At 57.3% G+C, this 25,179-nt stretch overlaps 1 protein-coding gene across 2 annotated transcripts in view; it reads right to left on the bottom strand.

Annotated features, from left to right (window-relative positions):
* BSN (bassoon presynaptic cytomatrix protein) overlaps positions 1 to 25,179 on the bottom strand; it is an 88,561-nt gene that overhangs the window by 2,578 nt on the left and 60,804 nt on the right. The window contains exons 4-11 of one of the 2 annotated variants that reach the window (XM_074550064.1): positions 12,692 to 13,150; positions 5,041 to 11,670; positions 2,167 to 4,294; positions 1,127 to 1,863; positions 684 to 777; positions 429 to 572; positions 191 to 245; positions 7 to 104 (exon numbers count right to left, since the gene is read on the bottom strand). In XM_074550064.1, coding sequence (XP_074406165.1) covers positions 205 to 245; positions 429 to 572; positions 684 to 777; positions 1,127 to 1,863; positions 2,167 to 4,294; positions 5,041 to 11,670; positions 12,692 to 13,150 — 10,233 coding nt within the window. In that variant the 3' untranslated portion in view covers positions 7 to 104; positions 191 to 204. The remainder of the gene's footprint in view (positions 1 to 6; positions 105 to 190; positions 246 to 428; positions 573 to 683; positions 778 to 1,126; positions 1,864 to 2,166; positions 4,295 to 5,040; positions 11,671 to 12,691; positions 13,151 to 25,179) is intronic. The other variant, XM_074550065.1, reaches the window with a different exon arrangement.

The raw sequence follows: 25,179 nt of genomic DNA, 5'->3' as shown, positions 1-25,179 counted from the left end.
ACTCACCGTTATACTCAGAGTCTGGCGCCGCGTGCTGAATTCATTGGCTTCTTCATAGGTTTTTCCACTGCAACGACTCAAATCTCCACTCACTTCCCAAACTCCTGCAGTGGAAGGGAAGAGGAGGGCATCAGGCACGGCCGGGGCAGGGAGAGCCCACGGCACAGTGCCCGCTGCTGGCTGCACTCACCTTGTGCCGTTCTCTCACCAGAACGAAGTGAACTTCTTGCCGAAAGCTGACACCGCTGCGGGGAAGCCAGGACAGGTGTCAGGATGGTGTAGTGACCCTGGTCCCCCACCTCCCTGGGCCCCAAACTGTGGGAGCACTGCATCCCACTGGCTGCACCCAGCCATCCCCAAGGTGCCCGACTCTGTCTCGGTGCAGAAGAGCACCATTGCCCTGTCCCCATCCCGGGAGCAGCCCTCACCTTCAGTTAGTTTGCCTGCTTGTTCCGCTGCCCCCCCTGGCAGGATTTTGGAGAAGACACTCTCTCCTTCCCCGCCGGGCTGCCCTGTGGCCATGCCGGCGGGACCACGTGGCCCAGCCGCCCTTGGACCGGCCTTGCTGTCTGCTGGGGGACAAATGAAGCCACTGTTAGCTGGGAGAGCGCAGCAAGCTTTGGGGTGCCAGGCAGCTGGCATGAGGTGGGACAGATGGCACAGTGCCACTGGGGCTCACTGACCTGCTGCTCCCAGGGGCTGTGCTGATGGTGCTCTCCCCGGCTGCTGTGGCACTTTTGCTGCAGGTTTGGACGTGTCTGTCGGCTCCACTTTTGTCTGGAAAGGAGAAAACAGCCCTCAGGGCTCACCCTCCCAATAGAGCATCTGCCAGGGGTGGCACAGTCTGGGAGGTGACACTGAAACCCCCAAACACTGCTCCACAACCCCAGAAGACGAGCAAAGCATCCAGGACACAGTGATGTCCCCTCCTGGGTCCCCTCAAGGGGATGGCAGCTTCCACAGCACCTATGGGTGTCTGTATTGGGCGTGTGAGTGGGATACACTTTACTCCATGGCTCCCATTCCCAACACTTCCCCTGCCAGCCCCTGGCCGCAGCCAGCTGTGCCGATTCCAGGCAGAGCTGTGGGGTCAGGATGCAGCCTGGCCAGCTAAGCCCGTACTTACCGCCGGTGCTGGGTGCCCGCCCGGCTGTGCATGGAGTGTGGCCGGTGCCTTCCCTGCTGCCTGGGCCGGCCCTGGCTGCTGCTGCGGGGGCCGGGACGAGGGGGGTCCCTGTGTCCTGCCCCTGGTCTCAGGCTGTGCCGAGCTCGCTGGCTGGGCAGCCTGGCGTGCTGCCGGCTGCTGCCGCGCTGCCGGCTGCCCTGCCTGCTGCTGCCTGGCCGCCGGCTGCTGTGGGTGCGTGAGGGGCTCCTGCTTCGGCGCTGGTGCGGCCGGCCCGTGCGGCTGGGAAGGTTTCTGTGCCTTGGGGGTCTCAGTGCCATGGTGGTGAGCAGCGGGGCGGGATGACGGGGCGTAATCAGCGGAGCTGGGGCCGTAAGACGCGCGGGACTCGGGCTGCTGCGCCTTCTTGGGGCCGGCTGAAGGCCCGTGGCCACGGGGCTCGTGGCGGCCAGATTCTCGTGGGTGCTGCTTCGATGAGCGGCGCGGGGGCTCGTCGCTGGCGTGCCGGGAGGAGCCAGCGTGGCGATCGTAGTCCCTGTGGTGCCGGTGCTCACGGTGTTGGGGGTAGTCGTCGTGCTGCCACGGGTCTTCATCGGGGGGCTCGTCATAATCGTGGTAGGTGTGCTTAACTGGGGGTCTCTTCTGTGAGGAAGAGTGGCCACCGTAGTGCCTGACCCTCTCTGCCCGCGCCTCCCTGGGCTTATCAAACCAGTCTGTTTCCTCCTGACCCAAATGATAGGCTTCGGAAACCAAAAACAAACCACAGTCAATCTCTCGCTCGAGGCTGCGCGGGCGGAAGCCATGCAATGGAGTGGGAGGGACAAGCAGCGGGCACGCGCGCGGGGGACAGCACGTGCCGGTGGGGACGGGACGCGGCGCAGCAGGGCACCGTGCAGGACCGGCTAACACCGAACACCCAGGGCAGGGGGAGGAAGGCACGTGTCAAGCAAACTGAGGCGGTGAGAGTGTCTCTGCGTACGAGCGGACGGGCATGCCCCGGGGAAGTGCCATGCTCTGGGGTGGTCACCACGGGGAGCTGTTACCTTCGCTGTCTGAGACAACGCAATGGGCATCATCCATGCCGTAGCCCTCCTCGTGCTTGTACGAGTGACTCCTTGGCACGTCTTTGATGTGCTTTTGCACATCAGGCAACGAGTGGCTGGAGCAGAACTGGGAGCAGGGGTCCCCTGCTGACTGGGGGCCCGGCCCTCCTGCAGTGCGTGACCCCCCCATTGACCTCCCCATGGGGCTGACAGGGCTCTCCTCTTCTGAGTGCTGCGAGCGCATGGGCGCCCGCCCACGGCTCTGGCTCATGCTGAGGGATGAGGGCTTGGAGCTGACTTTCTGGGAGCGCTCCATGCTCTCCCGCTCATAGGACTTGCTCCGGCCGCCCATCTCTCGGCTGGAGGACTTTTCCACCCCATAGCCAGAGGAGCGAGTTCTGCTACTGGAAGAGTAGACCCGCTCCTCCTCATCCACCAGATCCCGGCTGGAGACACCGTAGTACTTTTGCTGCTCATAGACGTTCTTCTTCAGGCCGTAGGTGATCTCATCCTGCAGCTTCTTGGCCCTGGAGGCCACATTGCTGCTGCCAATTGAGGTGGTTGTTGAGTAGGAGGCCAGGTCTGACTCTACATCTTTGGCTTCTTCAATGGGGGAGAACTTGGAGATCTTCTGCTCCATGCCCTGCTTCCTGTGCTTGCTGCGCTTGGAGGAGATGACAGCAGGTGCCAGGTTCTTGGATGAATGCTTCGGTAGTGGTGTGCCAGAGCTGTGCTTGTCCATCCGTGAGGAGTGCCGGTACTCACTGTCCCCATAGTAGTAGCTCGAGCTGGTGGAGCTCCCTGACACCCTGCCATTGCTTTCTGTGCCTCGGTAGTAGCTGTTCTTCCCACGATGGTCGGGGCCATGGTGATCATACATGTCCTCCTCAGACTCCTCCTCAGCTTTGGTGTAGCAGCAGGGACGGCTGGAGCCCTCGGTGTCCCCTAGATCACTCTTCTCTCTGCTGTGGCGGCTATCGGCGCTCGTGCCCACGGGCTCTGCTTTCTGCCCGTCCACTGCCGGACTCTCCTTGGTGAGCTCGCTGATGTCCTCGATCATCACATAGTTACGGGGGATGTTCTGCTCCAGATTGGTGTAGAGGGACTCGGAAGAGTAGCTGGCTGAGGGGCCTGGTGCCGTGCTGGTTCTCTCAGCCGGCCGGCTCTCAGGTGCCTTGTACTGCTCATAGCCACTGCTCGCCGGTGCACTGCTGAAGGTGACATCAGGCACGGCCGAGGAGCTGGTGGCCGCACCGATGACCTCGTAGTTGGTGGGGATCTTCTGTTCTAGGTCAGCCAGGGAAGTCTGCCGCGGCTTCTGGTGCCCGCCAGCTATGTCTGCCGGGCTCTGGTAGAGGGTGGGCTGTGCCGCCGGCACAGTGGCTGCCCCGGCGAAGGCGCTCGGGGCTTGGTAGGGGTTTGGGGGCTGGAAGCCTGGCTGGGCCGGGGTGCCCAGCTCTGGGTATGTGGTGCCGGGGGCCGAGAAGCCACCAGGCGAAGTGAAGGTGGGCAGTGGAGCTGCCGGCAAGCCATCCTGTGAGGTGCTGGCAGTGGGGTACTGGGGGTGCTGGAGGCGTGGTGGTGGGAAGGCGGTGGGGCCCTGCGGGGCAGGGTACGGGTAGGCGCCATAGGAGGCGGCGGCGGCGGCGGCGGCAGCGGCGGTGTAGTCGGGGTACTGCCCGGCAGGGCGCAGGCCGGCGCTGTCGTAGGCGGCGAGGCGCAGGCTGTGCAGCTCGCTGTCTGACAGGTAGTCGCGCCGATCCCCGGGGTAGCGCAGGTAGGGGTGGTCCCGCCCACCAACCCGATCCTTCAGCAGCGACTCCTTGCGCTGGGTGATGCCCAGCTCCAGGTACTTCAGCTTTGCATCGATCTCCTTCTCCTCCTCGTCCAGCTCCGCCTGCTTCTTCCGCAGCTTGGTGGCCTCATGCTCCACCAGCCTCAGGTCGCGGTCCAGCTCCTTCAGTAGGCTGGCCTTAGTGACAGGCGCGGTGGCCTTGGGAGCCAGGCTGCTCAGGTAGAGCTGGGAGGCAGCTGGGCTCGCCAAGGGGACATGGGGCTCCTCAGGTGGTGGGCTGGGCAGCGTCCGCTTCACCTTGCGTGCCAGCGAGCTTGACTGCAGCCCCCCCACCTGCAAAGCCAAGGGACATCTGGTCAGGGGGGCAGGTGGGTGTCCCCCCCCACGTCCCACCCCAAGCATTGCAGTGGTCCTCCCGTGCTCCAGGGGCTGGGGTGAGGCATCCTGCTGTGCACGTGTTCCCCCATGCACTGAGAAAGCAGCGTTTATGTAAAAGCGCAATAAATAGGATGGAAGTAACAGGCAGGGCGCTTTCTGTGAGTAATTACCAGGGGTGGCAGCCAGCCAAGCGCCGAGCTGGCCACGTGCATACCCTCTGCTGCAAAAAATGCTTTCTGTCCACGGGCACTTGGCAGAGGGACTCGGGGGATTGCTGGTGGGTGCTGCTGCGCCAGGAATTGCCCCGGGACTTCTTGGCTGTGCACCTGACTGCCCAAGGCAACCCTGGTGTGTGGAGGCAAAGGTGTGAGCAAGAGCCACCACAACTCTAAGTGGAGCCGTGCATGGTGGTAGCTCCTTGAGAGAGAAGGGGGACTCATCTGGAGCAGGGGACAGCCCTGACGCTGCCAACCCGCAGCATCTCCTGCCTGCTGACAGGCTCATGCAGCCAATGGACCTCCAGGGCCTCCCTCCAGCTGCTGGTGTTGGCATGCACGTCTGTGCCTGCTGGCTGCCATCAGCTGCCGCGGGGACCGGCCTTTTGAAATATTAATTGCCACAGCACTAATGAAACCGCAGTGTCCCGAGGTGCCTCCCAGGGCTGTTCCCTGAGGGTAAGGTTGTTCCCTGTGGTGACGTACCTGTGAGCTGGGGAGCAGCGGGTGTTGGTAGAGGGAGAACCTGTCCTTGCCGGCCTCCTCGGAGGTGGGGCTGATGGGCTTGGGGTCGGACAGGGAGCGCTGCATGGTCTTGATGGGGCGCGGCAGCGTCTGCTGGCGCTGGGCTAAGTCGGTGGTGAAGTGCTTCTGTGGGGGCACGTGGGCCTTGTTCAGCCGCTCGCTGGTGGCAAAGGAGGACTCCAGGAGACGATGGGGGGACAACGGGGAGACGGGTGAGTAGAGGACCTGGGGAGAGCGGGGTGGCTGGCGTGTCACCAGCTGGGAGAGGGATTCAGCTGGCAGATGGGATTGGTAGCCAATTTCCAGGGGATCTGGCTTCTTCTTCTCAAACTTGCCCAGGGTTTGCTGCCGGACAGCGTGGGGGTCCAGGGGGCCTGTGCTCACTATTTGGAGGCTGGTGGAGTAGGGTGGGATGGTGGTGGGCACCGTCAGCTGGGGGACCACAACACCAGGTTGGGGAGCTGGCTCTGGCTCTGTCTGGCAGGCCAGGCTCTCACCCCGCTGTGTCTTCTCTGGGGCTGAGATGTACTTCACGATCTCCACTCGGGGGTCATGGGTGGTGATGTGGATGGAGGGGGAGACGCGGAGGAGCTGGTCAGGCTCTGTCTGCACTGAGCAGTCGCTGATGGTCTGGATACCCACGCTGGCTGTGCGGGTTGCCCCGTCTGTCTTGCCCTCGGTGCTGGCCTCAGTGTGCCGTGAGGCCCTGGAGCGTCGGCGGCGCACGGGCTGCTCCCACTCCCCGCTGTCCTCCTCGTCTGTCTGCACGCTGCAGTCAGCGCTGCGCCGCGTCCGCCGCCGCCGCGACAGCATGAACCGCTCCTCGCCGTCCTCCTCGTCTGTCTGCACGCTGCTGTCCGCCATCTTCCGCGCCGCAAAGGTCTCCTTCTCGTAGGCATCCCTCAGCCGTGGCATCGAGTTCCTCTTCTTGATGCCCCGGCCGGGTTCCCAGGACTCCTCGACTTGAAGTGACATGTCTGAGGCTGAGCTGCTGAGTGGCCGCTGTGGCATGGGGTAGCGGGGACCGGCAGGCCCCTCTGGGGGTGTCTGGCCCGCTGGGGGCCATGCCTGCCCGTTGTGCGGCAGCACCCGCGGTGCCTCAGCGGGCCCCTCGGGTGGGCGGGCAGTGGGCTCCACGGGAGTGGGGAAGATGGTCTTCTGCCGCTTCTGCTCCTCCAGCTGCTGCTGCAGCTGGTGCTGGAGCTGGTGGATGTGCTCAAGCTGGAGGCGCTGCTGGGCGAGCTGCTCCCGTTGCAGCGCCAGCTGTGCGTGCCGCTCCTCTTGCTGCTGCTGCAGCACCTGCTGCTTGATGCACTGCAGCTCCTGCAGCTCCCGCTGCACCAGCAGCTGCTCCTTCTCCCGGTGCCGCTGCAGCTCGGCGCGCTCCCGCTCCAGCTCCTCCTGCAGCCGCAGCTGCCGCAGCTTCTCCAGCTCCACGCGCTCCCGCTCCAGCTGCAGCACGTGCTCCTGCTGCTTGCGCTGACGCTCCTCTTCCCGCTCCCTCTCCTCCCGCTGAGCTCCATCCAGTGGTGGCTTGGGCGCTGTGGCCACTGGCCCGCTCTCCTTGGGGGCTGCTGGTGCTGCTGGTGCCTCTGCACGGGGGGCAGCTGGTGGCGGCTCTGCTCTCTGCAAGCCACTGGCAGGTGTGGCGGGGGCAGCGGGTGCTTTGGCAGCAGGAGCAGCTCCCACCGCTGCTGGGGCTGTGCTGGCAACGGGTTTCCCCAGGTAGACGGGTGTCTCCATCATTGAGGCTGCTGGGGCTGGCCGGCCTGGGGCCGGGAAGCGGTAGAGGCCCTGTGCTGCAAGTGGGACACGGGGAGTGACAACTGGCAGCCTGGCCAAGCTGGCCAGTGGGACTGCAGCCACACCACCTGGGCCGTAGGGTCTGTATAGCCCACGCAGCATGGGCCGCAGCACCGAGGCCGGCTGGGTGGTGATGGGCAGGGTGGAGGCGATGGGGGTGTTGATGGTGGAGTAGATCATGCCATCGGCAGCCCGCACGGTTGCGGTGGAAGGAAGCATTTGCCGGATGGCGCCCAGGCGGACACCAGGAACGTTGTACTGTGCCAGGTTGCTGAAGCCCTGCCGTCCCTCAGGGAAGGTGGGGTTGTACATCCCACCGGGTTTGGGGGGTACAGGGCCCTGCTGCTGAGCTGCCAGCCCCCCTGTGGCCCCCTGCCCAGTGCTGGGGCCATAGGGCAGCACATCAGGGCCGTTGGCATGCCGCCCCCCGTACTGGTCCATGGAGTTGAGGGCAGCACACATGCGGCTGATCTCACGTGCCGTGGTGGCACTGTAGTGGGCCAGGCTGGACTCCTGGAAGCTGGCCAGGTCCCCTCGGTGTGAGAAACGGTAGTCAGAGTAGAGGTTGGAGGCCGAGCTGTACCTCCGCATGGGGAAGGGGTGGCTCAGCAGCTCTCCTGGTTGGCGGAGGTCAGAAAAAGAGCCGTACTGTGGCCCCTGGCCCAGGTAACCCCCTTCGGCAAAGCCCACACTGTAGGAGTGCTTCATGGTGCTGAGGTCCACGGCCGCATCACCTGCTGGGGCAGGGAAGGGCTGATCCCCCTTTGTGTGGTAGTAGCTCATCCCAATTTCAGAGAGGTTCGTGTCCGACATGGAGGAGTAGAGTCGTCCAAAGGCGCTGGCTGGGTAAAACTTCTGCTCCTCGTAGAGCGCAGGTGCCGGGGCTGGCTGCTCCCGGTAAGGGAAGGTCTCTGGCAGCTCTGGCTCTCTGCTGCCATACATTGGTCCACCAGCTTTCCGACCAGGCATCACTGCTGCCTCCCCTGTTTTCTTCTCTGGCATCTTGGAGGTGGGGTTGAAAGCACCCGTGCAGCTGCCACCAAAGGGGAACTTGTAGACCATGTCACAGCAGGCCACCTGGCTCTCTGGCTTCACGCCCGTGAGGTCCAGGACGTTGGCTGGCCCCTCCTCTTTCAGCACTTTGGTCACCGGGCCAGTCGCTGCCTCCTCCATCTGCACCATCATCACCTGGGATTTCTTGCCACCCAGGGCAAGGAGAGGGCTCTGGCTCTTCAGCTCTACTGGCACTGCCCGGTACACCTCCGATCCTGGCTCTGGTGGGAAGGCCTGTGGGAGGCCACTGGCATTCTGTGCCCCACCGGTCTGTGTGAGGAGCACGTCCTTCTTCACCATCTGGCCTGGCATGCCGTACCTTGCAAATTTGGTCTGGGGGGCAGCAGGAGGCTCGGGCTTGCCACTGGCCACCCCGCTGGCTCTGACAGTGGCTGTCTGGACACCCTGCTCCACCTGCTTCACCTGCGCCAAGCACACTGGGCTCCCAGTCCCCTGCCCAAAATCCACACGGCTCTGGAAAGGGTCTCCATAGACCATGGGTTGCTTGGACTGCGAGAGAATCATGGGAGAGGCGATGGCCAGGCTGGCAGTGCTGGCTGCTGCGATGATGGCGTGGGGCTGCTCCTGGGCATTGAGGTTGATGATCAAGGGCTGGATGGCTGTGGACTGCCGGTTGGGGATGTGGTCCAGGGTCAGGCAGTACTTCCTGGCCTCAGTGGCCAAAGATGTGAGATCCATGCCTTGGTCTGTTATGATGATGGGGGCAGACTTCAATGCGGTCCGTAAGTCCACAGCATTGCTGCTTGGTACCTTGGGCCCTGGCTCCACCCGGGACGTACCGGGGATGGAGGAGATGCGGCAGAGGGAGATGTTTTCTGCAGGGAGTGCTCCCCAGCTGTAGAGTCCTGTGATGCCATCAGGGGCTGAAGTCACGGCAGGTGCTTTCTGGGCGTGGTCCTTCACTGGCTGTGCCCTGATGTAGGCACCTGTCGGCTGCTCTGGCTCCGGTGTCTGGGTGTAACCATGTGCCAGCAGCTGCCGGCTTGGCCTGGTGGGGGACGAAGTGGGAGATGTCAGGGCGCCAGAGCTGACTGGCTTGGTTTGGCTGGCTGCATCAGCCGCCAGTGTGATCACCATGAAGGGGGAGTCCTGTGAGGACGCCTGCCGAGTCAGGCGCGGCGAGCCCGCCCGGTGCGGCGTCTGTGTTCCCTGCGCCACCATGGGGGAAGAGGTGTCCGGGCCAGCTGCAGCAGCAGAAGGACCATCATAGGAGAGCACTGGGCTCTGTGTCTGTGTGGAAAACTCTGCTGTGGCCTTTGTAGTGCGGGTGGGACTCTGCGTGGGCGAGGTGGGTGAGAGCGGAGGGCTGGAGCTCTTGAAGAAGGTGTATGTCTTGGGCAGTGTGGGCTTGCTGTCACTCACGGCTGGGATCTTCTCCCTGGCTGTCTGCACGCTAATCTCCACTGTCCTGGTTCTGGTGGTATCCTCGGTCTGTGAGCCATAGCTGACAGTGCTCTTTGATGGAGTGTAGCTTCTCCCAGCTATGGATGGGGCCTCCGGACTTGGTGAGCTGTAGCTCTGCAGTGCACTCCCAGGGCTGCCTGCTGCTGTTGTCACTGTGCTGGTGCCTTTGCTGTAAGCATAAGGAGTGGTAGTAACCTTGGATACTGGGCTGGGTGCTGCTGGGGCACTCTGGAGCTTGCCTAGGTCTTGTCCCTCTTTTGCAAAATGCTGAGTGACCCGGACATCAGGAATAGTCTTGCCAGTGCTGCTGTCGGAGCTGGCGAAGGAGACAGGAGCAGAGAGCTGTGTGGGGCTTGTGCCAGGGGTGAGTGGGCCACCATTCTGCTTCAGCAGGTCAGCGTAGGCGCTCTCTGCATTGAGGAAATGCTTCTCCTGGTACGCCTCCTCCTGCCCCTTCACCTTCTCACCCAGATCAAAGGAAGAGGACTGGTGCATCCTGGAGATGCTCTTCGAGGTCTGCAGGATCTCCTCGTACACCGCTCCTGCCTTTGGCAGGGCACTGGAATAGTCGGGCTGGGAGGGGCGCGTGAGGCCGCCGTCGTACTGGTATTCCTCGCCATATTGGTAGTCAAAGCCGTTCTGGCCCTCAGTACTGCGGTAGCCAACCTGCTGGAAGGTGCTGCTGTAGGAAGAGGCAGGCTGGGCCTGCTGGACCTGCTGCTTCTGCATCATCTCTGCCTTCCGCATCATCTCCTCATAGGCTTCCTCGGCGCTTTTCAGGGGCTTGCTGATGGGCTGGCTGGCAGCACTCTCCACCTTCTCTGTCGGGGAGTACAGTGACATGAAAGTGGGCAGGTTGTATTCGCTGCCAGACTTGTACAGCTTGGAGGTCACAGCATCAAAGCTCTCTGCTTCTGAGTCAATGGAAGGCGAGTACTCGGAGCAGGAGGAGCGGTGCAGCTCCTCCATCTCTGCCGCCTGTCGCAGCTCCTCTGTGGGGGAGGCGTCCTCGATGGGGGAGAGATTGCTGGGGGGGGTTTTGGAGCGCTCCCTCCTCCGCTGGGCCCTCAGCTCCTCCTTGTCACGCTTGGTCTTGCGCGCTGTGCTCCGGATGCGCTGCTGCTCCACCTCCCGCATCTTCTCCTGCTCCCGCAGCAGCTCCTCTTCCTCCCGCATCTCCTCCTCCTCAGATGAATCCTCAATGGTGGGCAGCAAGGGGCCATGTGAGCGATGCCGAGCCTTCCTCTGCTGCTTCACCTCCTCCAGGCGCTGCCGGCGGCTGGGGCTGCTGTCGCTATCCTCCTCCAGCGAGGAGATAGAGGTGGGTGAGGTGCCCGAGGTGTAGCTGGGCGTTGTGGCTGGCAGGGTGGAGGAGTACTCGCCCCGTGAGCGCTCCTCAGGGGAGCCTGTCAGGCTCTCCATCTCCAGCTCAGGCTCCCGGTCCACACTGGTGTCTGGCTCCTGGCCAATCTCCATCTCCCGGCCATAGCCAGTTGTGCTGTTCAGCTCGATGGTCTTGAATCGCCGCAGCCCACCCTGGGCCGTGCTCAAGTCATCCCCCTCCACTGCCTCCACCTCTTTGCTCTCCTCTCCTGTGTACATGCTGCTGGCACCGTGTGGCAGGCGCCGTTTGGCCGACGCTGGCTCTTTGCCCTTCTCTGCCTCGCTCTTCTGCCCAGCTTTGGGGATGCTGTACTTGGTGCGCCCATAGCCTTCCTCCTCCTCCTCGAGGTTGTCCTCCTCAGCACTCATCTCCAGGATCTGTCTCCGCATGAACTCCTCATCTGTCACCTCTGCCTCCTGGCCCTTGCTCCGGGGGGGCACTGGGGAGAAGCCCCCCTCGCTGCTGTCCTCCACATAGTCATGCCGCAGCTTGCTGCCAAACTCATCTGAGGACTCTGCACTCTCCCGCCGCTCACGCTGGTTATCCCACTCCTCATCCTCCTCCAGGATGTCTTCCAGCTCCTCATCGGAGTCAAAGGCTTCAGGGGTGATGGAGAGGTACCGTGGCCGCTGCTGTTGCCGCTGGTCTTCCTGCGGTTCTGTGCGGCTCTTGCTGCGCTCAGGGGACTGTGTGGGTGCGCCCCGGCCTTCCAGGAGAGGCCGCATGCTGCTCTCCAGCTTGGTGAGCTCAGAGGGGCTGGGGGGGCTCTGCCCAGCCAGCCCGGTGCTGCTCAGCTTCTCCTCTTCCTGCTGCACCAGGCCGGTGATCTCGCTCTGGGAGCTGGAGATGCCGTCGGAGGAGTAGCCGGTGTCGCTGAGGCTCTGGGGGCTGCGGGACAGGTCTGGGGGGTAAGGCTTGCTGCCGTCCTGCAGGCAAGGGAGAACACAGCGTCACATCCAGGCAGCTCCAGAGCTGCTGCTCATTATTCCCCCAAACTGTCTCCCAAGGAGCACACAAAAAGTCTGGGCACCACTGGGAGCCAGCCCAGAGCAAAGGATGGGGACCACCCTGTGTCCCCCAGTTCAGTGGCACATCAGTAACTTGTCTGTGCTAATAAAGGCAGGGTAGAAGGTGTGCTGCAAGCAGGGGATGGTACAGCAAATGGCCCCGGGCACAAATACATTGGGGGACTAAGAAATAAGTTTGAAAAACTGGGCCCCAGCCCCCAAAGCACCCTTCAGAAGCAGGGCTGGCCCCAGGATCCTTGCTAGATGCCAGCAGAAATAAACAGCCCCCTTTAATTGGTTTGACAATTAGGCAGTGTGAGGGACTGAGCCATGGGGACTGTGCCATCACACCCAGCCCTGGCAGGACCTGCCACCCTGCCAGAGGCACCACAGACCACTTGATTTTGGGGACCCAAGGAGCCTCTCCCCTGGGGGCACCACAGCAGTGAGGGGGCAGCCATTCCCTCCCAGCTGGTGGGGACCTTCTGCCATGTCCCCTCCCCATGGGGGGCTCTGCTGGCTGCTGCTGGGATGGTCACTTGTGGGGAAACACCATCCCAAGGTAGGCAAATGTTTCCCCAAATTGTTACGAATTTTAGAAAAAGTGGGATAAAGAGTATGAAAAACACCCACTGCTGCAACATGGAATGCTGGAAAATGAGTTTTCCATTTGACAACAAATCCCAACTATTATTTATATTAGTTATATTATTTATAAGAAATGCAGAGGTCAGACATGACCTGAACTATCGCATTTTGCTGAACTGATGTAACCCTAATAAAAAGAAGGCAAATACCAGCATGCTGCCATGGAGCCTATGAAGGTCCTTCCCCATCTGTGGGCACCACTACTGACAGAGGCACAGCTCAGTACCACGCCAGCCTGGGGCAGGGTGTGGTGCCCGGGATGCTCAGAGCTGGATGCTCCCTGAGCACTCACCTCCTGCTCCTTTGCCCGCGGCGCCTCGGGGAGTGCCTGGCTCTCTTTTCTCTCCACCTCTTGTTTGGGGGTCATGCTCTTCCCCTTTGGAGCGATGCTCTCAGGAGCTCTGGAAGGCTCCGGGGCAGCTTTGGGCAGGGGCTTTTCCTCTGCCGGCACCGGGGGCTTCTTTTCTGCTGGCGGTGGGGGCTTCTTCTCCGCTGGGGCAGGGCTCGGGGTCCTGCCCTGCTCAGCAGCGCGGAGGCTCCTGGCGGGCGAGGGCTGCTGCTCGGGGGGCGCTGCCTCGGCGGGCACGGGTGCCGGCGTGGGCGCTCTCTGCTGGCCGGCGGCGGGCGGCTGGTGCCGCGGGGAGCCGCTGGATGGAGGCTTCGGGGTAGGCAGTGGCATTGGGGCAGGGTCGCCGAGGCTCCCTTCGAGCAGCCGCTGAGTTTGGCAGTTCAAGCACAGCCATTCGTTCTTCTGCAAAAGAATGGAAGGAAAAGTTCTGTTGAAATTCTGGGAGCTTCACCCCAGCAGGGATCTCATCACGGAGGAGCTCTGCTGGTGGGACACCTGGCAATGGTGCAGAGGATTCGGCCCCTCCAAACCAAATAACCGGCTGTGGAGGGGCATGCAGCGTCATAGCCATACCCTGCAAACCATCCACATCCAGCTCCAACCCATCCCTACCCTTGTCCAGAACCCAGAGATGTCCAGCCAGAGGTACCATGGCTGCAGCACAGGGATTGCACACTCTCCCCCACAACCCCTCAGCATCACCAGCTCTTTCATTCTTCAGCCTTGTGGTATTTCAGTTTTAATGAAATTAAACAATCAAAGGCATATTACTACCGTAGCTTAACACTTCTCAGCTCCTACAGCTCCTCTCTCTCTCTGATTTGTTTTCTTTGATACTATAAAGGTTTAATAGCATAATCATAACACTTATGGCTCTTTTTTCTAGGTTAACAAAAATACTGGCTACACAAGAATGCCAGAATTTCCCAAAGATATTACCCAAAGTACACGCTGTGCAGGAAAAGAACAAGACAATCTTGTCTAGTGAAATTCTCAGCAAGAGCTGTCGTTTTATGGCCTGCAAAAAGCAGAGGCAAGCGGGGCTGTGAGTGGCAGAGAGCCCACAGGGCTAAGGCAGGGGCTCTGCATTAAGAGATCAGAAGCACTTTCCTCCCCCAGGTCGCCTAAGGGCTATTTTTACCCACCCAGGAATGTCCAGGAATAGGGGCCTGACATTCCCTTCACTTTAGATGTTTCAGCATCTTAAATCTCTTCAGTTTTACTGCTAACAGCACAGTATGCTCCAGGTTCTTTTCCCAGACTTCCCCTTTGCTGCTCCATGGCTCCCAAAGCTCAGGGTGGCCAACCTCAGTGGGTGGCTGGCCCTGAGGAGCTGTCATGCTGTCTGAGAGGTGGTCTTGGTCTTCATCTGGACCAGCCTGGGGCCAGGGCTGTGTGCCCTGGGATCCCAGAGGCCATGGTCTGCCTGGAGAAGATTGGGTTCATCAAAATGACATTGAGGAAATAGCCTCAGGTTGCACTAGGGGATGTTTAGATTGAGTATTAGGAAAAATTTCTTCACTGAAAGGGCTGTCAAGCACTGGAACAGGCTGCCCAGGGAAATGGTGGAGTCACCATCCCTGAAGGGATTTAAAAGATGTGTAGATGTGGTGCTTAGGGACAGAGTTTAGTGGTGGCCTTGGCAGCGCTGGGATAAGAGTTGGACTCCATGATCTCAAGAGTCTTTTCCAACCTGAACAATTCTGTGATTCCAATCTATGACTCTAAATCCCATACCTATGGGACAGCAGAACTGTGACAGCCTTGTCATCTGCATCCCAGGAGTCTCCAGGTTATGATGAGATGCTGGGGATGCCTTGCAGCTGGTGGTGGCCAGGAGCAGCAGGGACACATCTTCACCTCTGCAGCAATCCAGCCCAGGAGCAGCCATCCAGCCCCACGCTCTCCAGGGAGCACAGGGGCAGGATGGCTGCTCCTGCAGGGAAGGGGCAGGTGTAAAACATCCTCCCACACCCAGCACCCTGCAGCAGCCCCTGCTCTTCACACAAACATCTTAAGAATACATTAGGGCTTTGGAGGGCCATTAAAAAAATCCCTTTCAGCACGGTAATATTTAATTACTGCTTAATCAAAGAGAAAGTCTAATTAAGGGGCAAGTGCAGCCTATTGTATCTTAATGATTGCATTTGTCTTCTTTTATTTCAGAACTCATTCCCGTGCCTCTGAATCAGATCTGCTTGCCCCACTCTGCTCTGTAATTATTCCAGAGCGCAGAAGGAAATGTGATTGTGTGACACAAATTGAAACCATGCCTCATGGAAATACACGACCTTTCATTTTTCATTCAGCAATCCCATTTTTCTTTGCCAGAGCTCCCTCCCTGATGCAGGCAGTGAGGGCAGGGCACAATGCACAGGGGATGGGTTGGATGTGCCAGGGCAAAGCTCAGCTCAGTTCCTGCCCATAGCTGTCTGCCACAGCACCACACCAGCTCCCAGCACGGTCCTGAAGGAGCTTGAGGAGATCAGCTTGCCTTGAACTACCCAGCCTGCCTCACTCAGATCCTTTACACCCTCCCTGAATGGGGCATTGGATATCCTAATGATGTCCCAACCTACCAAACTTTGGTGACTGGGGAGCTCTGCATATGTGATGGGCACAACTGCTTTTGCCCTTCCAGAGAAAAATTCAAGCCAGAAAGACCATGAAGGCCAACACTTGGCCTCTAGTGCTGCAGATGCTGAGTGCCAATCAGGTCCCCTTCAAGGAGCCCATGGAGAGGCAGGTGTGATCTCATCAGCACGAGGCTTAGGGCTCCTCCACAACCAGACATGCAAAGTACTAATCTATTCCATGGGGATGCCCATCCCTGGAATGGGCATGATCAGGCTGGATGGGGCTTTGGTCTAGTGGAAGGTGACCCTGCCCATGGCAGAGGGGCTGGAATGAGATGAAGGTCCCTTCCAACACAAATCGTTCTACGGTTCTATGATCTGATGTCTCCGCAGGTTGGTCTGAGGCTCCTCCCTGAGGTTCCTCCCAGCTGTGGCTCTGCAGCCATTCCTCTTGGCAGCTGCCCCAGTTTGAGCAGCTCACCCTGCCATCCTGCTCTCGTAGATGTGACAGCTTGGCTCTTCATGGGACCGCACTGGGAAGTGGATAAGGGAACAATCTCTATTAAAAATAGCTCTGCCAAAAAGATTGTAGAGCTCCACTCTGAAATGCCCCTCATCTTTCAAAGCAGGCAGGAAGGCCAGGGTACAGAGGGAAGGCAGGAACCAAGGAAAGGCAAGCAGAGAAGGTCCTTGGGCTTTGCCAGCTGTGAGAGGTGCCTGCCAAGCCCCAGAGACACTCAAATCGAGAGACTGGCATATGCTGAGTTTGCATTTTCTCTTACTGGCTTTTCCTTCAGCACCTCTGGGATCTTACATGCTGAAGAGACCCTTCTGACAGTCTTGCACCCTGTGCCTCAATCTGAACCCCTGTGGAAAATCACTGTGAGGTTGTGGCACAAAAGCAGCAAAGGGATAGCTGAATTTCCCTGAGCTGTGGGAGAGCCCCATGCCTGTCACAGCCAGTGCCACGTGGAGCTGTGTGAGCACAGACCGTGCTGCAGCAGCCAGCGCAGCATTTGCCATCACAGCTCACAGGGGCTGCAGTGAACGCTCCAGCAGCAGCAGCTGTGAGCTGCCCAGCTCCCACAGGCACATGAGGGACAGAGAAATCCTGCCCACGGCAGCTGCGGGAAGGTGGAGGCAAGCAAAGCTGCCCATGCCAGGGGGAATGCCTCTGGTAAACCATTCTGAGCTCTTGGGTCCACCATTAAGAGACCTCTGCAGCCCCATCAACCCCAGCACTGACACCTGTCATGTGTGTGAGGGCTAAATCCCAGGGGGATTTAGGATGTGGGGATGCTGAAGCTGAGGCCCCTCCCAGCCTTGTGCCGGTGACAAACGATCCGTCCCTCTCCCGCAGCGTTATCAGCTCCCTCAGGGTGTTTGTTATCCCACAGCACCTCTGCTCCCTCTCACGGGGACTGGCTCTGGAGCAGCTTCTTCCTCCACATAACCTGGCCTCAAGCATTTCCCAGAGAACACGGCCAAGGGGATTAAGCTGCCCCTGAGAAAAATGCAAACATTGGAGGAGCGGCTGCTTTGCTAACAGCTTGTAAATCCCCATTGAGATTAACTAGATCCCACGAAGATAATAATAATTAGGCTGTATTTAGTGCTTTACATGACCAAACCCGTGGATGCCCAGGAAGCCAGGGTGCCCCTCGTTGGGGTGGAAAATGGGTAAGGAGCTTATGGCAAAGGCACAGCAGCTTCTGTCTGTCTCCACACTTAAACATGCTGGAAACCTTGGCCCTGATCAGGGCAGAGATTGGGCTTTGAGGATTGGCACTGAGGTTTGCTGCCTTAGAACTGGGGTGGTGGCCATGGGGGGTTTAACCAAGGGGAGCACAGTTATGGGGAGCTGGGGCTGGTGAAGGCTGTGGAATGCAAGGAAGATGGGCAACACTGCTGGGATGCAGAGTGGGCTCCAGGCAGAGGAAAGCATCAATAATTAAGGAGAGGGATGAAACCAAAGTGTGCCTGAGATGCCATCTGAAATGAAGAGGCGCTGGCACGGCAGGGCACGCTGGAACACAGCCAGGTCGAGGAGGGGGGTGAGGCCACTGGGGGCTGCCCAGCCCAGCTGGTTATCAGCTTACAGCCTTTGAGGGTCACTGCCCTGATTCCTCAGGCTCCCTGCTTTCTTTGCATCCAAAAAACTGGGATTTCCAGAAGAGTCACAGGAAAAGTGGGTTTCTGGAGAGACAATTAGTGCTGCTGAGGTCACAAGAGGCAGGACAGAACCCTGGGGGCAGGACATGAGGGACTGAGGGAAGGCAGCTTCGTTTAAGACATTGCATCTAAGTGGGAATGGCCATGCCAGGTTTCACCTGTGCACCATGAGAGTGGCATCATGGTTTGGCCACAATTGCTGCCAGCTCTGCTGAAGGGGCAGTGAGTGCTGTGCCCATGGCTGCCCCTGCTCCCCCTGGGGTAGGGGGTCAGCAGCGAGGGCTGCAGGGATGGGGTGTGCCTGGCTCCCCAGAGCTCCAGAGCGGGCTGGCAGGTGGCCACAGCCCTGCTGGCCAACCTCCACCGGGTCTTACCCTGCAATTGTTTCAATTTACTAATGGGCTACAACAAAACTGTAATTAACGAAAATAGAAGTCTTCCTGCATAATTCTGGTCAACGTTACCACTTGGCAAGTTAATTAAATGCTCAATTCCCCCAGCGCCGCTGGGTTTTTTTAATGATGGAGCCAGAGAGCTTCAGCATCACAGTTAAACATGAATCCTCTGCTCAGTGACTTGGAGGTTTGAGAGGCTTGGTGGGAGCCAGTGGTGCCAGAAGCTTCCCAGCTTCCCCAGTCAGCTGCTGGTTACCAATCCCACCATCCCCATCAGCCCCTAGGCCCTTTGGCTCAGCCTCTGCAGTGCCTGGAAGATGCTCAGCCATGCTCTTTATCCCCACACAAACTGCTCCCCACAATCTGACCCCTGGGACTCTGCCCAGTTACTTATGCTCTTCAGCATCATTTTACACAAACAAAACAGTATCTATTAAAATAGTGGGACAAAAACCAGTACAAAGTAAGATAAGCAGCATGAGGTACAAGTATCTCGCAAGCCAGATCTCATCTCCCAGCATTAAATGCAGTGAATCTCACCAGAATATTTCATTTATTTGCTGACAAAGTACTGTGCAGGGCTCATCACTGTGACAGATGGATGCCTGGAAAATATGGAAAACACTTCTGGTATCTGAATCAAGATCCAAATTAACAAGAACCTCATAAAATCACTTCCCAAGCCCTCTTCTCAGTCCCACTAGCAGGAAAGCTCCCTTTAGGAGGGCTCCTGACAAGCAGACACCTTTCACACACCCTCCCACGGCAGAAATGGGGGCATCTCACTGTGTGATCCCAGTTCCCTAACACTCTGCATCCCTGTGCTAAGAACACTGCAGCTCTGACCGTGCTGTGCATGGTTGTTAGCACAGTGTTAGAAGAAAGGGACTAAGTCCTGCCTGATCACTGGCTGCCAGGGCTGTTTCAGACCCACCTCAGGCAATGCCAGGGCTCTGCCTGGCAGGTTCCTCACCTTCCAGGTGCTCCTGTGCCCTTCCCTCTCTCAGCTCTCTCGGCCAGCAGCCTCCCCAGGCAGCCCTGGTGCTCACTCATTCCAGATGCCAATGCCTGAACACTGGCTGATGCTCACTCCCCCTTGGATTCTGCCCATTCTCCCAGCTGAACTCTCCAGAGCCCCCCCAGAGCCCCTCCCCACACCTCTCCAAGCACCTTTGACTGAGCTGACACAGTTTTGGGACACAGTGGGGGAAGGGGATGTGCTGACCAGTGCCAAAGGCTCTTCTCTGGGATTCTGGATTACAGAGGGGAGGATGTACAACAAAATCTGACATGGGGTTGTTCACAAAGGGTGCTCTGAACAATCATGTGCCATCAGCAGACAACCACAGGCCTGGTTTTCCCTCCACCCAGCCCTTATCTCTCCTAGGAGGCTGAGGCAGTGATGGGATTTGAAACGAGGGCAAGGAAACAAAGCGTGCGCTGTGACGATGGAAGCACCAGAGATCAGGAGGAGAGATGGAGCACACAGAGGAGGTGCTTGTGACATCTGCATCTGGGATGGGAACACACCAGAGGCAATTCAGGTGCCCCAGTACCAGGAAGGCACTGAGACCAAGGGAAACTGGGGCCAGCAAGCACAAAGGGGCATCCCTGGGGAGAGCGTGGGGTTGTGTGTCCCACACCACCACTGACAGCCACCTCCAGCACAGACAGGGCAGAAAGTGCAGGGTACTACCTTGATTGTGCCTTTGCTCTAAAACTACCTCAAAAACCCACTCAAGCTAGATGCAGAACTGTCTGCATGTTTGCTAATACACACATGCTAATGCAATGCTGCTTCTGAAGCTTAGCATGTGTGTAGATGCAAGTAGATAGATACATAGATAGACAGATAGAGAGAATCTGTAAACAAAAAAGCACTAAAGGGAACTCCCAAGCAGTGGTCAGCAGAGCAGGTCGTGTCTCTGGAGCCCAGTGGGCACACATTGATGCCTGCCAGGCTGGGGGAGCAGTGGAGCTCCCCAGCATCCCTGCCCTCACCACTCCCACCAACGCCACAGCTCCAGCTCCATCTGCAGGGAAAGGCAGAGAGGGGACTGCACACACCTCGGGCAGCTGAGTCTCCTCAGCTGCCAACTGCTCCACACTAATTGACTTCATTACCATCAACTGGGCAAGTTTTAGCACAACCCCGGGCTTGCAGATCAGCTCCCCTGAAAGCCACCACAGTTATTTCAATCCCTTGCTATTTATAGCATTTGACTAAGCCACCCAGTGATGTGTTTTCCAGCAACAGACTATTCTTATCTGTTCCTGTGGCCTGTCTCAGGCTGATGGAGCTGATGGTCCCTCCCCAGCTCTATTTTAAATGTGTGTGATGTATTGATGGCCTTCACACTGCAATAATGTGATTAAAAGCAGCACAGGGTAATGAGCTCGTCGGGATGAGCTCTGCCTCACAGGGCCTGTTTTCTGCCTCCCATCTGCTCCACTTCACCCCTTCTCTGTGCTGGGACCTCTCTCAGGTGGAAAACAGACACAGAAGAAGAGGATGGAAGAAGCTGCACACAATGGCTGAGCACTGGAGCTGCTGTCAGCATGTTGGGAGAGGACATGGGCAGAGGCATCTCCGAGCCCTGTGACAGCTGCAGGGCAGAAAGATGGTGTGTATTGCACCAGTGCTCCCTCCCCAAATCTACCCTGGAGGGGACCTGGAGCAGTAGCAGGGTGGCAGCTCCACAGCCCATCCCCTTTACTGGTGCCATGGAAAGGGGAAGGCAAGCAGAGATGGGCAGCCAGACAACAGCCAGGTGCCAAAGTGGCCATCCCTGTCCTGTTCCTTGTCTGTCTCATCCCAGGGATTATGCTCCCTGCTTTCCTGCAGCAGTGATGAACCAGCCCTGCGCAGCACAGCCTGGGGGTCAGCAAACCAGCTCCCATGGGGCCTCCCACCCTGCAGCTCGATCCTGCACACAGCCAGCGCAGGATTATTGCAGCTGAAAGTCTCTGACTGATGAGTAATAGCAATGCTACCCTCTGCCTGCCTTCGAGGAACAGCTGTGCTCTTGCCAAGTGCAGCTTAGTGCGCTGCAGCAGCCGCGGCCGGGCCGGTGACAGAGGGGACAGCACCGCTCGGCTCTGCGGCCCCGGGAGCTGCACACGGGGCTGTCACACCCCAGCCACCCCAACCACCTGCAAACCACACTGGCCATGACCTTGGCTCAGGGCATCCCTCCTGGGCAGAAGTGGAGGTGGAATCATAGAATTATGGGATTGTTTAGATTGGAAAAGAGCTCTAAGATCGATTCAAACTGTTACCCCAGCATTGCCAAGGCCACCACTAACCCAACGTCCCAAGTGCCACATCTGCATGTCTTCTAAATCCCTCCAAGGGTGGTGATTCTACCATTTCCCTGAGAACCCTGTTTCAGTGCTTGACAAACTTTCTGCAAAGACATTTTTCCTAATAACTAATCTAAACCTCCCCTAGCACAACTTGAGGATGTTTCCATTATCCTAGCACTTGTTACTTGGGAAAAGAGACCACCCCTCTCCTGGCTACAGTGTCCTTTCAGGTGGTTGTAGAGAGCTGAAGTTTTCCCCTGAGCCTCCTTTTCTCCAGGCTGAGCCCCCTCTAGCTCCCTCAGTTGCTCCTCAGTTGTGCTCCAGACCCTTCCCCTGCACGGCTGCCTGCTGCAGTAAATGGATGGACTTTTTGGAGTGCTGACCTGTGGACAGGTATCCTGCTCTGCTGTCCCCTGGGCTGTCCCAGGGCTCCCAGCAAGCGTCCTTCCCAAATCTGCCTTGACAGAAGCTGAGGAAAATGCCACCAACTTTTCCGTGTTGTCAGGAACTATGGCGTTAGTCAAGCTCACATTACTTTTTGATATTGTTATTTCCCTGTTGGACCCCAAAAATATTATTCCCCAGAACTGGGAAAGCAGCTCACCTTGACTGACCCAAATGCCAAGGGGCCAGTTAGACATCCCATTTGGGACATCTGGCTGGGACCCCAGAATAAACCCCAGCTCTGGCATCCAGCAGCTCCCACCCTGGAAGCTTCTCATCACCTGCATCCCTGTGTGGCCATAGCCACGAGCCAGGCTCCCCCCTGCTCATCCCTGCCCATCTTCCATCCCCTCCAAAATTAGGGCAGCTGCTGTGGCAGGAAGCACCTTCTGTATTTTTGGAGCTTGAAAAAAAAAAAGAAAAAAAATCTTTTTTGAACGGCAAGAATGGTTCTAAGTCAAAGGATTTAAACTATTTTGCAATCAAGGAAGTGTATTTCCAAATGAGCTGAAGGCGAGAGCCTGGGTGCTGTGTGGGCTGTGTGAAGGGGCTGCTAAAAAAGGGTACACAGCTGTCCAAAATTTGGAAACCGGTGCTTTTGCAGAATATTTATAGACATCCCTCCCCACTCAACATATTTCCTTCCAGTTCATTAGATTTAAAAAAAATTAAAAAATAATCAGTAAGATATTGAGGAGAGCACTTTGATGCTTTTGGTTTGTCCAGAAGCGATGGGACAGATTGCCAGTGCTGTGGGTGAGCATCCACTGCCCTGGGAAGGGCCTGCTGAGCAGCAGGGTCACTGCCATGCTCCTGCACTAGCACACACATCCAGAAAGGAGCCAGCTGCCTTTGGGAATGGGAAGCAGAGGTGCCAGCTCCCAGCAGGGCAGTGGTGGTGGAGATGAACATGAGTGGAGTGGGTTTCCCTGGAGATGGTGAGGAGGGGCCATTCTCTCTGTTACTATCAGCCACTCCCATCTGTACCTGGTCACCCCTCAGCACTTGGGTCCAAATTTCACATTTCACCCTTGATTTCCCACAGTTGCCACCACTGCGTAGCAGCTTTGGCACTCATTTATCTCTGCTGTTATTTCCAGTCTGGATGTGCTTGTGTTTTTTCTTGGCCATTGGTTATCACCACACATCTTCTGCTACCTTGACCATTACCTGATGTTTCCTTCTGCAATGAGCAGGTGGAGATAAAATTGCCCCTGGCATGGGATGGACTCAAGATGGAGCATCTTTCCAGAGAAGTGGGAGAAAAGTCATGTCCAGGCTGGACAGCTGGAGGTGCAATGATGGGAGGTGACACGTGAGCATGTGCTGAGTATTTAAGAAAAAGAAAAATAGGAGGAACAAGAGAGCAAATCTGATGCTGAAAGCAGTTTTCATTTTCCTTTTCACTGAGCCTTACTATTCCTCTCTGTTTCATCTCAGAGAAAGAACTAAATTAACTACCAGCTCAGTTCCGAGAGACTGGATCCAAATGGATGAAGTATTAAGAAGATTTTCTGTTCACAATAAAATCCAGGCAACAGTATTAAAGCAGCAGAGGGTTTGGTCTGCTTTTCACAGATTAGCTATGGCTGTCCCAAGGACAGCAAGCTCTAATTTTCCCATTTTGCTCCAATGTGACATTTATGGAGCTGTCTGGATCATTCACAGTCATGGCAGACCAGACTGGGAGAACCATCATCTAACCATGGAGAAGAGAGGAACACAGCTCTTGTTCTCCTCCATGCCCAAGCTCCCTGTCCCTTCCCACCCACACTCAGACCAGCTGTTCCCAGCACAGCCTCCCTGAGGGCTGCTGGGCTCCTGCTCTGCACTGCCAGGGCTGCACCCACCGAGCAGCTGCATCTCCTCAGCAAGCTCCAGTGCCACCCAGCACAGCAGCCAAACCCACGAGCACTGAGCCAGGAGTCTGCTTTCCCCAAGTGATAACAAAGTAATATATTGTTCATTTTTGTCTGAATCGATCTGGGCATGCATTGTAATTTACTCTGTGATCGGGTAGTCCTTAACGAGATTTATCAGCCTGCCAAGCAGCCTTATCTTTAACAGTGCCCATTATCAGGATGTATTTCTCAGCCAAGGTTAGCAGCAGCAGAGCATCTCTGAACACCAGCTGCATGATAATAATCCCACAATAACGCCCAGGAGATGTCAAGCAGGTCCAGCAGAGCCCATACCCCGTCACCACGGGCCCCACTCCCATGGTGTAGGTGCAAGGTGTTCCTCCTGGCTATGTCACACACGTGTGACACAGGAACTGTGACTCCTCAGAAGCCATGTGAACCTGCATGCAGAAGATTTCAAGTCTGCAGCAAAAATAATGCCTGCTAAGGGAAACCTGGCCAACTCTGCAGAAAACAAATACAATATTCGATGTGGTTTTCCAACTGAATGGAAGAAAATCCAAGAAAAGCTAAGTTTATCAGAGGAGTCTTATTTAACCAAAACCTTCTTTTTTCATAGGCACTACTGTTGACTAAAATATCCAGCCATACAACTAGCAATTTGCTGCATCTGATAAAAGCAGATTCAAGCTGTCTGATTGCTCTGTTTTAAATTGCAGAGAGCCCCAAGTGTCTATCAGACACTCATTTCCAAACCAGAAGAAAATCAGCATCTTGGTAAGCTTCAGCTTCCTCTCCCTAGAAGCTGCTTCGCCTGTCCCCTCACCCCAAAGCAGTCCAGCAGCAGCAAACTGGCTCTGAACCTCTCTCATGATCACAAGGGATCACTTCAGAGCAGGCTGGGGAGCCATCAGTAGCATGGCTTGGGAGCTGAGGAAATCACAAACCAATATCCTGCAGTTCCTGCACTTTCCAAGCTTTAAATATAGCTATTTTTTTTAATGTCATCTCAAGAAACGACCCTATGTTGGCAGAGACCAAAGCCCCCGTGGGAGGTGGCTGAGGGTGCTCAGGGCTGCTAAGAGCCACCAAAGGCCCTTTCCCATGGGAAGCAGATACCTGCACTCCTGCACTGGAGGAGACAGCTGCATCCATGATTTTTGCCCTGACTGCATGTGTGCCTAGAGAACTGGATGCTTTGGTTTCTGTGGGCAGTGCTGCTTGACCACATTAAATAACTGCTGCTTCAAAAAAGCCCATGCACCCTGCTCCAGGCTTCAGGGCTGTGAGTCCTGATTCCAGCAGCAGAAATATTTTAATTAAATGAACTACCTTTATGGAATAAATCAAGTGATAAGCTTGAAAAATTAACTCCCATAATCTTTCACGCTGCTGTGCAGGTCAATAAACCATTACACTAAGAGGCTGGGAAACGTTCTAGAAACATGAGTTGTTACAATGGAGATGGATGAGCCATTTTACTTCCCAAATGATACACAGCAGCATCTTTCCACACTCATGCCTTGCACACCCTCTCCCATCCCCTCACCTGTTGCCCATGGCAGAGCTGGAGTGGCAGGGCCAGCATTTCCCACCTGCCTGGGGTACAGCTCCAACCATCCTCCCCAGAACCATCCCCTGTCCTCACCTTGAGTGTTTCCTGACTCCTTCCACAT

This window comes from Zonotrichia albicollis, chromosome 12, assembly GCF_047830755.1.
Source record: "Zonotrichia albicollis isolate bZonAlb1 chromosome 12, bZonAlb1.hap1, whole genome shotgun sequence".
In the NCBI taxonomy this organism is placed as follows: Eukaryota; Metazoa; Chordata; class Aves; order Passeriformes; family Passerellidae; genus Zonotrichia; species Zonotrichia albicollis.
The sequence above is the reverse complement of the archived record's forward strand: the minus strand, read 5'-3'. Positions and strand labels throughout refer to the sequence as shown.